We start from the raw sequence: 15,252 nt of genomic DNA on the forward strand, positions 1-15,252 counted from the left end.
TTATATTAACAGCAATGATCATAATAGATTTATTTTTTTAAAAGATATAAGCATGAAATATCATTTAAAATACAAGCCATGTACTAGAATGTTCAATACATAATTTTACACTAAGAGTAGTCATATGTACCGAGCACATTGACTACATATTAACTTTTAAAACCTGAAGTAAAATAAATAAATTAGCTAATTAATCAATCACGGTAAGATTATTAAAACATATAATTAATTTACACATGCATATATGAAAATAAAAAGTGTGCATTATTTTGAACAATTCTTCAATAATCTGATTACCTAAGCACGATATACACTTCAAAATGTGCAAAGGGATGTGAGAGAGAGAGAGAGAGAGAGAGAGAGTGCATTTTCTTTAGAAGCTGCCTTTCATTTCATTTCATTTACATCACATTTCTAGTATGCCCACATCCAGATTGTCTAATCCTGCTCTTTTTGCTGCATACGTGGCAGAAGAACGAACGATTCTGTCCGTCAGCGAGCGGATGATCTCTGTCGACCAGCGGAGCACCTCCAAATGCCTGCGCCACTGAAACAAGGAAACGCCGCGAGTCGATCTTCAATGGCGAGGCCGCGGCGGAGGATCCGTCCCAGTGCTCCCGCATCGCATCGCAGTGTCAGATCCTCGTCTGCTTGCACATAGATTCACAAACTGATCCCAGTTCTTAAGAACCGAGACGTCGACGGATCCCGTTCGGGTTCCCGCAGTATTGTCGACTCTTAGTGCAAGCAGTAGCGGCAGACGGAACCATCGAGGCGAGTGCTGATGAGCATAGAGTCTGATTATTCTTACAAATTGGCTTGTGTTATCCTGGAGTGCGTGGTGAGATGTGAGGGTGTGCGCTGCGGTCTAGCACTGGAACGGATCAATGCGAAGGCGATTCTAGTGTCGCCGACGCTAGATTTGCACCAGTTGGGACTTCAACCGGCAACTTGTCGATGCAGTCCGTCCACACACCCCGCGCGGGCGGCTCCAGCGACCGGAGAGCCTTCCAGACGGCGGAGTTGCATTTAAATCCGGAACCGAAGGCGATTTGCCACACGCGGTCGCCTCGCTTGACGCGGCCCTTGGCCTCGGAGTACGCCAGTTCGTACCAGGGAGAGGAGCTGGACGTGTTACCAAATCGGTACAGGGTCATGCGAGAAGGCTCCATGTGCCAGGCGGTGAGGTTCAGGTTCTTCTCCACCTCGTCCAGCACGGCGCGTCCTCCTGCGTGGATGCAGAAGTGGTCGAATGCTAGGGTAAAGTCCGGGATGTAGGGCTTGAGCGTCTTCATTTTGAAGAGCTTGCGGCCGACGAGTGTGGCGAAGAAGAGGAGCTGTTCAGATAGGGGGAGGACGAGAGGCCCGAGAGTGGTGATGTTGGCCTTGAGAGCGTCGCCCGCGACAGACATCAAGTCGCGGGAGAGGGAGACGCCCAACTTGCCGTTAGAGTCCTCCTCCTGGTAGACGCACTCGAAGCTTTTGCTGTCGGAGCCCTTGTGGGTGCGCATCGTGTGCACTAGTTGGAACTTGGACTTGGACAAAGCGCTTGGCTTGTTGCTGAGGAGAATGGCCGCGCCCCCCATCCGGAAGATACAGTTCGAGACGAGCTTCGACCTGTCGTTGCCGAAGTACCAATTCAGGGTGATGTTCTCGAAGGACATGACAATGGCGTACGAATTTCGGTGCACCTGGAGGAGATCCTTAGCCAAGTCGATGGCGATGATACCGGCGCTGCATCCCATTCCAGCGAGGTTGATGCTGTGGATATTTCCACGCATTTTGTAATGATTGACGATCATAGCCGAGAGCGACGGCGTTGGATTGAACAAGCTGCAGTTCACAACTAAAATCTCAATGTCCTTCGGCTTCACACCCGTCGTTTCGAACAGCTCGTCTAATGCACCGAACATGACCTGTTCGGCTTCCTCCCGCGCTCTAGCCATGTTGGGACATGGCGATGTCACAAGCACTGCCGGTGGCAAATACGTCTCTTGCCCCAATCCAGACCTCTCGATGATTTTCCTCTGAAACTCGATGTTCTCGTGGGTAAAAAAACCGGAATCGACCGATCGATCCACAAAGCGCTTGTGGGAGCACTTGTTCTTCTCCTCGGGCTTGTAGCAAGCGTAGTTTACGAGGTATACAGGTCTTGGGCGGGTCATGTAGTACAATGTGAAGCCGAAAACAAGAGCTCCAGTGGTGAGAAGCACGCTCACCAGGTTGTATTGAAGCTGCCTCCAGAGATCACCGACGTCGTGGTGGCTGAGACGGCCAACTTCGGCCAAGATGGTGAGCAAAGCGGGCAACATCAGGAGGTACATGGCGTGCGATATGACAATGTGGTACCCGAGTTTTACATACTTGAGGTTCACAGTCTTCAGAAAATCTGGCAGAGCGGGGCGGATTTTAATGTCGATTGATGGCCCCCTAACTAGAGGCGCTCCACCACCTTCCATGTTTGAACGCCCCAGTGACATTTTCAATTCGAGTAAAGTCTGAATTCAATGGCAAGTCTTGATGAATGAATCAACTGGACAGGCAAAGAGAACGAAATTAGTTGTAATGACGGCATGTTGAGAAATTGTTTGAACATTGTCGTTGAAACGAACTCAGTAAATCATGCTGGATTCTTTTATGCATACATCAGAACCTAACGCAGAAATTATGGACACCACGTTGACTTTGCGTGAAAAGAGATATTGCCGTATTTATATGCAAGGTCAACATGCTGGATCCTATTACTCAAACCATATTTAGTTCCCAACAATGATTTCTAAACTCAGCTACCTATGCTTCGTGAGTCACCAGTGAAGTGAAGTTCTGTAATACGGCCGACGCAGAAACATCACACCGTAAAGCTCATTTGCAACTGCCGAGTGCATGCATAACGCATACAGAAATTCGACATTGCCACGCACAGTGATATCATTTCAGTATGTAACGCATCACGTGACTACCAGCATGGCGCTCGACAAATTAGCTCAACAAACCGTCGCGGTAACGAAAGAGATCAAAGTGTCACGGTTTACGAAACTCACAGAAATCTAATCTCGCAATTAATGTCGACTCTCTTCCAGCTGTTCTCGGTTAGAAAAAAAAAAAAAAAAAAAAAAAAAAAAAAATTGTTCATCTTGCACCTGTAGTTCTTCTCTCGCCACCGGCACGTCATATAGACATTGAACCTAGGACAGTACCACCACCGCCAAGGTCTTTCTCCCACTAGACATACTAACTTAGTTTCAACCCAGCAACATCGCAGTGTAGAAACTCCACACCAACATTTCACGATCACTTCTCGATGATTCCGCAACAACGCTGCGGAAACCCCAAGACCGACAGCCAGGACCCAACTGACAGACTCCCCCTAATTCACAACGACTCTTGAATGAGCCACGAACCAGCTCCACACGCGATCATGAGCTGCACCTACAGCACGCACGCAGAGTTGCATAATGCTGCTGGTAAAAATAATCCGGAAACGTCATGTAGTCACGCATCACGTCCCCTTACAACAAGGCTCACAGATCGAAACACCAGGGCTCCTGGCGCCACAAACCACCAGCTCCACTTCCTCCTCCTCCTCGCGACCTCCACTCAAAGTGCACGAGTTTCCTCGGCAGCTAGGATGTCGTCCCACCCGTCCAGGTACCCAGCTGCAGAAATTTATAACAGGTCTATCGACAGCTAGCCCAGGCTCAGGGTGTGTCGCTGCGGCATTTATAAGGTGGGGGGGGGGAGTGGTAGGGAGTAGAGAGCCCAGTGTGATCAGGGCGGCAGGAAGGTGGCAGAAGCAAGTTATGCAAAAGCAAAGAAAAGAAAAGGGAAGGTCCTCTCGCAGCCTCCCTCCTTATAAAACCCCCCCTCCCCACCCTGGCTATTTACTTACACCGGAGTGAGTAACTGCCTGAGCGTATGAATGGTCTGAATGGGCCTTTCTCCGCCCCACCGGAGGCCCACTTAATGTCATCAATCAAGCCTTCCATGGTAGTTAAGCCACTTCCAGGGGCTAAGTACCAACCCCAACCAAGGTACCTGACTGCCAATAATTCCCAGTACTGTTCCCCACACCCATTGTCTTGGTGAGCTCCCACTTGCAGGATTTGCTGCTTGATTTGATCAATGCTCCCAAGCATCCCAAAACATGGGTTGGTCAGTGAGGGTACAGTGAGAAATGCTGGCATCAAAGAAGTGTCAAAATATAGAAAGAAAATGGGTGGGGCAAATGATAGGGTTGTAGCTGAGTGTTTGTTTTAATTTCAGCTCAAGTGTAAGTGAACATGGAATTAAACAACAGTGTGCTGCTGCTCTAGCAGGCTTGGGAAAGGGGGGGGGGGGTATGATGGAGTTGCAGATATGAGGATGTGGGTACAGGAAATGCAAAGTAAAAGCCAATACACCCTCTGCCCCTCCCTTTCTTTACATTTGTTCCTTGCTTCTCATGATGCATGCCTGCTAGCCTGGGTCTGCAACTCTCCCTTCCCTTAACCCTTCATCCAATATTCACTATTATTTCCCTGTAAAGATGTATATTCAGAAGATGCTTGGGAAATCCATGTGCATCATCCTGCCTTTATTTTCACTCTGTGGTATGGCCATGGCCATTCTGACCTCAGGGGGGTGTTGGCGGTGGTGGTGGTGGTTTGTTGCTGCTCTTCTTGTCATGCTTGATGTATTGCCACCCCCTTGCACATCCTCATCCTTCCACTTGAGGAGTTCAATTCTTTCAGAAATAGTGCTTTCTGGATCAGTACTTACAGTATGCTTCTGCATCTTTCTGAGGTGATTTCTCTCCAGTTCTGTTGGTGGTTATAATACAGTGCTACAAATCATTTGTTTTTTGTTTTTTTCTATTTGTTTATTCATATGCATGTGGATAAAGGTTTGTGTGTGTTGGGATTTTGTTTTTTTCTTTAAAAAATCTTATGGTGTTGGTTTTTTGGTGTAGAAATGCACTAGCTTTTGATTTTACTTTTGACCCTTTTTTCATTCTTGTTTATACAGAGGAAATTTATTTTAAGACTTTCTGTTTGAAGTTGTACAATATGAGTCATTCTTGCCTACAAGGAAATATAAAGAAGTAAATAAATTAGACAAAAATGGAACCTTGTAATGTGATGCTTGATAGCATATTACAATGCAAGTAAATAGATCAAGTATTAACAAATAATGATATTTTAAAATATATATGTACTACAAAGAACTGATAATTTTTTATCCGACTTTTATTTACTTTTTTATAAGTCATTTGTTATGTTTTAAAATTCTATTCCATATAATAAATGAAAATTCAAGTTATAGGTCTATTCTTTTAAAATCAATTTCATTAGCTTATAAATTTATTCATGAGATTAATTTTTAAAATCCAATTTACATGTTTATAATTTAAATACTACATGTCTGAACAGAAATTTAATATATGAAAATTAATGAAACAATGAGACTTGCTAAGCAATAAAGTAGAAGTTTTTTTTGCAAAAGAATAACTATCCAATAAAAAATGAACCTTAAAATTAAGATATTTCAAAAAAATCCAAAAAAAATAGACGTTTTACATAATAGTAAAGTTCATATCCAACACATTTTTATTCACTACCTTAAATAAATAATAATAAGATATTATAATATTTTTAAAACTATTAAAAAAACTTATAAATTTTATAATATGTATAAACATATGTATATTAAGAGGCGTTATTTATACAAAAACGTATTGGCTTTGTCTTAAGCTACTAAAATTCTTCATGATTAATGTTTTTAGTTAATTTCAGAATTAAAAAAGGAGAATAAAAACCAGATCAAACTGAAATACAAGATTATTCTTAAAAGGTTCAATAAAAGATCTATGTACATTGAGTTCTGAATTTATTCATTTCTCAATAATTAAAATAAGTCATCAGTTATGCAAATTTTAATCATGAATTCATTAAAATTATATAAAATCATAATAATTATTTTAAAAATTTAAAAATTTAAAATTAATTAAAATAAAATATGAATTTTTAGTTTCTTTTAAAAAAAATCTGATGTTAATTCGTAATATACGTTTTTAAAATATTTCTAATTTTGCAAGTCTTTTGATATTTGGTATGTTTTTCATTCCTATAAATAGAATTTGAATGAAAAAATGTTATTCTATATTTCTAAATGTTTTTAAACAAATCTTAAGTTTTTATTAATGTATTTTTATATTTCAGAGTGAGAGTATATAATCATAAAATATATTAAAAAAATATAATTACATATATATATATATAATTATATAAAAATTAATATATGTAAATATTTTTATATATATTATCTAAAAATCTCTTATCAATCAATAGTTTAAATAATTTTTAAAATTTCAAAGTTATTTATTATGCATAAAATAATATAATAAAATTTCACCAATCTTAATTAGTTAAAATAGAAAATAAAATAAATACTTCAAAATAAGATTAAAAAAATGAATTGTCAATGAATACACTTCTAATAATGAATAATTTAATTGGGATCAAAAGACACTATTAATATTCATTAGACCTAATTAGTACATTGCAATATGTATAATTACATGACAAATTCTAAACATAACAAAACTAGTCACAACTTCTAAATCACCTATGTTAGTGATAAATTCTTGGAATAAGTATTCTAATCCTAAATATAGATAGATAAGCATGGTTTTTCAACTAAAGAGAAATATGAATGGTGACATAATACTTTGCTAATTTTATTAGAAAAATAATCAGTTCAATTCTACAAGAATTGAAAGAAAAGCATTAAAGAAATAATCACTTCTCCTACTATTGCCAAATCTTATATTATTTTTTTTGACAATTATCTGTACAAAGAAGAGGATATGTGCAAAAACTAAATGATTTTTTCTCCTATTCTTGCAATATTACGTTTTACTACACCAAGCACTTAATTGTATAGATATGCACTAATAAAAGTATCTAAAATCTAATTTGATTATTTATCATAAGTTAATTAGCTTGTTAAAAATCTAAGAAACATTTTCAACAAACAATAGATAATTGTCAAAAAAAATAATATAAATAGTTCAATCTTACTCCTACAAATAGGAACAAGTAAGATTGAACAACAACAAGGTTTTTTTGTTCCAATATCATACAACAAGATATTAATTTCTTATACAAAAAAAAAGCAATGAGGGAACATATTATGATGATAGAATGGATTCTTTCCCAAATAGAAAGGGCAGAATAAGATAGTTTTTTTTTTTTTTAAAAAAATTATTCCAAAAATTTAAATGATTGGTAATTAATTTTTTTAATTACCAATTAATTAAAAACCTTGACATAGTGTGGCAATTTACAGTTTTTTGTAAATGCTCTGATAAACTCAAATACCATAAAATACATCTACAAAAATATTATAAATCAAATTAGTATAGATAGACAAATAATTATAGCCATTGTTAAAATGAATATTTCTGAAATAATTAACATTGATACAAGTATAGAAAGTTGTTAAGCAATGAAAACTTTTGATATCCAAAGTCAAAATGGTAACAATAACCTCATTGATAAAATGTAAAAAATGCTATTTGTCACACTATACTTTAGTTCTAATAAAAGAATTTAGCATGCAATAAAAGGTGTATCAAACGTGGCAAATCTAAACACAACAACATCCACCAAGTATGAAACTTTTGATAATTCAAAAGCATTAAAAAAAAAGATTGATGTCTATTCTTGCCAAAATAATTTTAGAATAAATTAGTGACTCTCTTTTACATCTATAATAAAGAAAATTAAGATCTTAATGTTACCACTTAATAAATTAGTTGTATATCTGGCTAAAATCATAGCATAGATGAGTTGATTGTCATAAAAATGGCTTGTCTTATTAACTTGAATATCTTTTCTTTTCTCAAAAGATGCAAAAAGTCAAAGACAACATCACTCTATACCACTAATGATAATATCTAGGTTTTATAAAACTTTCTAAATTTTTGGAGGATTATTAAAAAGTTACTGGCAATCAATAAGAGAAAAAGATTGAATTTATTGAAAAAAGAATCTACTTCAAAATCTTACATTTCTTTCTTTTAACATATTTTTGAATTGAAATTAAATATAATATCTTCTTCCATTAGGAATTAGAATTATATCCTCAATTTTTTTTTATAAGAATATATAATTTATATAGAAATCATATATATGTATATATATATATATATATATATATATATAAACCTTTAGCCAAAACATGTAGAAAATATGCATATTTAATTGTGAAATTTTGAATATCTTAACAATTGTCTATATTTTATAATTTTTAATATAATAATAACATACTTTAAATTAAACTGAATATCAAATTGAAAATTTATTTTATAATGTGCTTCTTATATATATATATATATATATATATATATACATAAAAATTACAAGATGTAAATAACATTAAATTAATTACTAATGATATTTAGATATTATTAGTTATTATTTTAAATATATATATATATATATATATATAGAGAGAGAGAGAGAGAGAGAGAGAGATAAATTCTTATAAAATTCATGTTCTTCCGTCCATCTCCACAATTAGATCTCTTTTTAGACTATAATTTCCTCCAAAATAATCCTTTCTAACCATCTTCCATATTGAACAATCCATTAAAGGAGAAGGACAATGCATAATCCACTCCTCTCAAGAATAGTAGAAGGAAAAAGAAGCAAACTATTACTTCCACCCTTGACAAGGATGGATGGATGAATGAGTGGCTGGGTGATTAATTGGATGAAGATATGAATGAATGGATGGATGAATAGGTGGATGGGTCTTCTTCTTCTTCTTCTTCCATTACAATAATGAAACGTGCACCAACCAAATCCACGTCAAGCGTCAAGTCCCAAGTCAACTTCATGCTTAATAGACAACCCTTCCAACTGTGACTGGCTTTGAATTTGCACCATACAGAGAATGAAAAAAAACCCTTCTATCCATCCCAAACCATGATGGGAGACATCCAAAATGGGGCTAGACCCCTTTCACACCGTCCCTCATCGAAGGGGGGGGGGTCCAGAACGTGCCAACCCCCTGTAACGGATTAACGAATGGATCTCTGTTCACACCTGCTTGGCCTTCTTAATTTCACATGCCACTCTCTTAGTCAGGTCCCAACTCTGGCCACGTGGATCCAACGCTGGGGATGGCTTTGTTGCCCACTTCAGCTTTTTCTTTTGTCTTTTTTCCAAAAAACTTTATTTATTTTTATCTTTTTGTAGAAATTGGATGATTTGTTTTACGCTGTGTTGAAAAAGGACATAGGGTGCCACAATGGAATGTTACTATCACTCTCAGGCGACGGCTCTACCCAACCCCCTTTGGATTTTCTTCTTTGTCTTGTTTGCCTGTTTGGAGCCATGGATGGATGGATGAATGGATGGATGGATGTTTCTTATGGGTTTTCTGATGTGCAAATGATCAACACATAGCAACCATTCTTGTGACAAGTGAAGTATTTGGGCAGGCATGATGGGTTCATTCTTTACACACTTGTGCCAGACGTTCACCCGTGAATGTGCTCCGTGTTCCCCATCTGGGCACAGTGTTCTAATAGCTGACCTAATCCAAACTGGATCGAGCAAGCCCTCCGTTTGATACACGAATTTATTTATTTATTTATTTATTTATTTTTGCATTTGTTCCAACCCCCATCTGATAAATAACATCAACGATACAAAAGACAATAGGAAGATCTTGGAATAAGTTTCGAATTTTGTAAAACTTGAGAGGGAAGGATATATATATATATATATATATATTTGTTATTTTGCAATATGTCAAATCTTTTAATTTAGATTTGCAAGAAAAAATGGTAGTAATTAAGATCAAATGCAAATAAAACTCCCAAAAATGCTGTACATATATATATACATATCCTTTTTTTGAAATATTTTTGCAACATATTAAAATGAAATAAAGTAAGAGTTAATCAACATCTATGAGATAATTTTCTATTCACAGTCTTTTTTTTGTTCTTTTTGTTTTAAATAAGATTACATTTAGAGAGACATAGCTCCAATAATGTTTAGAAGGATATTCAAGACATGTTATGTGGTTTTGTTAGAAACCAATATATGTATGTATGTATGTGTCTTTTACAATTCAAATATAAATTATAAATTTCAGTAAACTTCTGTGACAGAATGGTGTGCAATTTCTCCCACAAAGTACTACAAGCAATATGGTTTGTGTTTTGTTCTTGTGGGATGTATTAAGGATATGAATTTAAACAAAATTGTGAAAAGAAAAGAAAAGAAAAGAATATATATATATATATAGAGAGAGAGAGACCTACGAAGAAAGCAAGAAGACTAAAAAGACATTTAACTTATACAGCAGAAAGATACCAGAGTAGCTATTTCTAAGGACAAATAAATTGAGTCTTAAATTTAGATAAAAATAAAAGAAAAACATTAATAAGATTAAGAATGGTCTCAAGTTTGATTCTATATAAACCGACTAGTGAAAAAGCCTTGCAGGAGGTTTTTAAGGACTAAGAGATTTGCAAAGCAAGTGTCTAAGTACAAGATGGTTCTATAAGGACTTTGTAGATGTAAAAAACTTTTTAGAGAAGTTATTGTAACAACATGGTGCACATATAGATCTAACCTATATTTGGAATAATTTCTCAAACCTACATAAAATCTCTAAAAACTCTTTGGTGCTGGGATTTGAGTACAAATCACTTTGAAGCAGTATATCTACTGCAAGCATAATTCTGAGATAAAATTGCTACTATGGATAATTAGGTGTCAAATGACATAATACAATCTTAAGATTAAAGGATTACTTTAGACCTACACCAACTTATTTGACAATTCTAAAATATAACTAGCATAAATATCAACTATATATATATATATATATATATATATATATATTGTGAAGGTTCCAAATCAACTAAATATCAATGTCAAATGTAGATTTTGCATATAAATTAGTACCACACAATTATTTCTTTAAATCAAGATGAATTGAAAAATAAAGTACTTAAAAAAAAATTAATGACAAAATAAAATTTATATTTATTATGCAAATTACATGAAATTAAAAATATACTAGAAAACAACAAAAGTAAATATGGCACTAGAAAGAAACAGGACTATTCTTTTCAATTGGGTTGTTAAATTGAAAAGCAAAGGTCTTGGAGGAAAAAACTACAATTAATAATATAAATAGTAAAAAATTGAAGCAAGTAGGACAAAATCATCTGAAAGTAAAAAATATTTAAATTGAATAATGGTTACATGAGATGAATTGTACACATGCATGAGTTCTAAAAATATAAAAAGATTAGATAAATTAAAAGTTTTAATTAATTACTGAAAATAAAATGATCGAATTTATAAGTTTAGTAAATTTAATTTAATCACTAAAAAAAAATGTCTAAAATTGTTTCTACTGGAATATATCTTTTACACAAAAAATTTCTTAATTTCAACAGTATTATTTCTTAAATTCAATATGCCAAATATATTTACAAGTTGTAAAAATCAGATACAATAAAAAACATCATTAAAATTGATAACTATTTTGATGTGTAATAGCACACTAAAGAAAATTTATGTAAGTTATGGTCACATATTTAGATAGCCATGATTGAAGATAATAACTTCCATTTAACAAAGAGACAAACAAATAATATAGCAAAAATGACATCATAATACCATACATATTTTTATTGAAGTAATATATTTTGATACTTTGCTTATAAAGTAAAACAATATGATATTCAAATCTTTTTATGTGCTAGAAAGAAGAAATCTCATTTATACTCGAATGAAAAACTAAATTTAATTTCTTTTCTTTTTTAAAGAGGACCTTTGTAATCACATGATTAAGAGCTAAAGGAATACACATTTGTTTGGATATGATTAAATTTTATAGCTTTGCTGTAGAATGTTCTTTAAATTGGCGTGTTGAAATTTTGTTCAACAAATAAAAAAATATTGATGTAGTTTATAGTGTTTCATCACGCAAGGTGGAAAATGTCGATAATGAGCAATTACACATGATGACTACTTGTCCATCATCACACACTAATTACCTAGCTTTTACTCTCACAGAAAGATTAGCTAGCTGTGACCAGTTGGACGGAATTGTTGAAAAATCTGGTACTTCGAAGTTAAGTCATTAAATGTGGATCACAAACTTGAAGTCAAATCTGAAATAGATGCTTTGAATTTGTATTTAAGTGAGACCAATGGATTTCAACTTCTTCTGAAGATAATTTCCAGCTTTATTCAACTGCAAATTAATCCCAGTTCACCGATTGATAGAACAAAAAGCCTATTGTAACTAAACCTCACACATCGTCTTTAGAATGTGTTCTGTTAATCGTGAAAAAAACATCTAGTGATGGAATCCTAATAACTTGAGATTTGAGAAAATTTCTCTAAAATTCCTCTTTGAACAAATTTAATTCTGGAGATTTAAGTAGCAAATCTGTTTATCGAAATTCCAAGATCATTTTTGAAACTGGAAGGTCTGCAGGGCTCACACAAGAAGTGAAGAAATGCAAAGTCACTCCAAAACTTGTACCAGCCCTCAATATCATCCAGAAAGATATCTAGTTATGTTAGTTTATTTCATAGGATGAAAGAAATTCTCTTTGAAACATCCTGTTCGGAAGGCCTCCCACAAATAAAATAAAATAAAAATTAACTCATTATCAATGAACGAGACATATAGCAAAGCTTGCCTGTACCACGTACTATATTGGTTTTTGAGCTCCTTTTGATGCGTCTTGACGGTGGTTTTCTTTCCAGGTGTAGAAGTACATTGACATCAGTTAAGCCTTGGCATACACTGAAGCAGGTTGCTCTAAGTGTTGTTGAGATCACACAGCCCTTCGTAATACATGTTCAAATCCTCTCCCTTCAATGTTCATGTTTGCTTCCTGTCATCTTCAGCGAACTAGCATAGTGACAGTCCAAACTAGGTATTTGTTGATGCACTGGAAGAGAATCTAATCTATCTAATCTAATCTAATGTTTACAGCAAGATCGCGAGTCATACTCGCGATATGTGCAAAGCAAAGCTTGCACACTGAATTCGTCTGAGGTATTGAACAAAGATCGCCATAGCTTACAATACCTCAGACGAATCATGTATCAATGCAACCAGTCATGAACAGCTGTATCGTTTCTGCTAAGAGCAGGATTAGCCTTGGCAGCCTTGATTGCGGTTCGAGCAGCTCTTCCCCCGGCCGACTTCTCGAATGCTTCCGCTCTGTGTTGCATCCAAACAAGCAATGATCAGATCGCAGCATATGCTCAGCGATTACATTACATTTTCAAATCATGAGCACTAAATAAGCAACAAAAACGAACGAAGAACTCCAAACTGCACCACTACCCAAGCAAACCCCACTTCACACATACGAACCCTAGTGCTTCAGGAAAAGCACTAACCAATTTTTTAATACAAACCCAAATAAATATTTCATGAATTTCAAACAAGAGCCTAATCACATATTTATCACCAGCACCCACCTAATATTTCAACTAGTTTGCAAGTTACATTGCCCTGACTTCGATCAGGTTTAACACACAACAATACCAAGAGAGAAACTAGTACCGTTTCTGAGCAGCTATAGCTGCATTAGCCCTCGCCTCATCTGAACGAGCAAGGTCCTCCTCCCTCGTCCTTTGCTGCTGCTGCGGTTTTTGTTGCTGTTGTTGCTGCACTTGAGGCCGAGGGCGCTGCTGCACTGGCCGCGGCAGAGGCTGCTGAGGGAATGGAGGATACTGATACCCATGATGATAAAGCTTATCCTCCTGAGCACTGGCCCGCAAGCAGCCGGGACACACTCCCCCCATCCAACCCCTAAATCCAACACAAGCCCCTGACGAATCCTTACCACCTCAAAAACTACACAACCCACCTCAAACCTCAAAAATCCCGTCGATCTTCTTCAAACCTAACAATCCTCCAAAAACAACGACGACACCAACACAACCAAACGTTGCTCCTCCTCTTCCTCGAAATCATGCCAGCTACACAGAGTGTTGCAAGCAGCAACCCAATTCCTCCCACTCCGCAAGAATCAACGTTTTGATCGATCCACCACCTTTCCGCATCTTCAAAAGCCGCGTGGAATCGAGCCATAACCCCATGTCGGTACCACAGCGCGTGCGGACGATGGGTCCAATATCGCAAGCATGCTTGATTCCTTTTGTGTTCTAAACTGGCAAATCCATCCCCTCTCCGATGGCTGAAATTGTGTCATGTGTAATCTTACTCCGTTACAGTAATAATGATGATGAAGCAGAATGGATGATTGGATACTGCTCACCAATTGCTAGTAAAAATCCGGGTTGTTGTATACGATTATAAGGATTTGTGTATTTCTTCTTAAATCTTGCTATCAAGACGTCTGTAGGAGGGTTCGAATTGATGTTTACATTGGTGAAGCTGGAACAAGCTTTCGGCTTCGGGAAGGACTCATTCATGTCCTTTATTCAACACATTGATAATTTGCCAGTAAAAAAGTATTTTGGATACACGAGGAATTTAAGAAGTGGAGGATGTTCTGAGCTTAAGTAATTTGGCTGTAATGTCAAAGTTGCGATGATTGACTCATTATTGGAAGAAGAAGAAGACCAGAACAGATTGAATCACAAATACCATGTACTGATGTTCATGGTTTCGAGAGGACACCTGGTATTCTGACCATTAGTGTAAAATCAATATTATAAAGCAGGCTTTTAAGCGAAAATTGCCAATAAGGACCCACGCAGAAGCATCTACCCAGCTCCTGAAGGTGTGGGTGAGAGCGAGAGAAAAAAAACCTTCCCAGAGCCTCAGCTTGTCCGCTGATTTACCATCGTTGCTACAGTCCAAAACGGTGGGTTTGGTAGAATCATTCCATGCTGAGTCCAGGAGATATAAGTGACCCACCTCCCAAGGATTAGCTTACCGTTTTCATTATCCAGTAGGTAACACAAAAATAATTTCGTCTGGATCAACAAGACCATCCTAAAAAGCAACGGCCATGTAGCACTTAACAATGAATGAGATAAGGATCTGTCCGGTTTTCACGATCTGACCCCAAGGCGCACTCATTAGAGGATTTAAGTACCAAATGTGGTTTAACTAGCTTTTACACGTCGAAACTTTAGTCTTGAAAAATAGCCGTCACCGCAAATGCACTGTGATAGTGATCAGGTGAGGCAAGCTATGTTAGATCTCGACCTCACAATCAACTTTTCACTTGAGAATGGAATA

At 36.2% G+C, this 15,252-nt stretch overlaps 2 protein-coding genes across 8 annotated transcripts; both read right to left on the reverse strand.

The window, feature by feature from the left end:
- Positions 1–367: 367 nt before the first annotated feature.
- LOC112288060 (3-ketoacyl-CoA synthase 11) lies at positions 368–3,925 on the reverse strand. Of its 7 annotated transcripts, none has more exons than XM_024532156.3 (2): positions 3,514–3,925; positions 368–2,533 (listed from the first exon to the last, which is right to left on the reverse strand). In XM_024532156.3, exon 2 carries the CDS (start codon positions 2,478–2,480, stop codon positions 885–887), a length of 1,596 nt encoding a protein of 531 aa, XP_024387924.1. In that variant the 5' UTR covers positions 2,481–2,533; positions 3,514–3,925; the 3' UTR covers positions 368–884. The 7 variants fall into 7 exon arrangements, with proteins under 7 accessions (XP_024387924.1, XP_024387830.1, XP_024387673.1 ...); XM_024532062.3 differs by having other exon boundaries at positions 3,430–3,925; XM_024531905.3 differs by having other exon boundaries at positions 3,402–3,925.
- Positions 3,926–12,591: 8,666 nt separating this feature from the next.
- Positions 12,592–14,213, reverse strand: LOC112276838 (uncharacterized). The gene is made up of 2 exons (XM_024509006.3): positions 13,603–14,213; positions 12,592–13,254 (listed from the first exon to the last, which is right to left on the reverse strand). Exons 1-2 carry the CDS (start codon positions 13,842–13,844, stop codon positions 13,137–13,139), a joined length of 360 nt encoding a protein of 119 aa, XP_024364774.1. The 5' UTR covers positions 13,845–14,213; the 3' UTR covers positions 12,592–13,136.
- Between the last annotated feature and the right edge of the window lie 1,039 nt (positions 14,214–15,252).

This window comes from Physcomitrium patens, chromosome 1 (assembly GCF_059467195.1).
Source record: "Physcomitrium patens ecotype Gransden chromosome 1, ASM5946719v1, whole genome shotgun sequence".
Lineage (NCBI taxonomy): Eukaryota > Viridiplantae > Streptophyta > Bryopsida > Funariales > Funariaceae > Physcomitrium > Physcomitrium patens.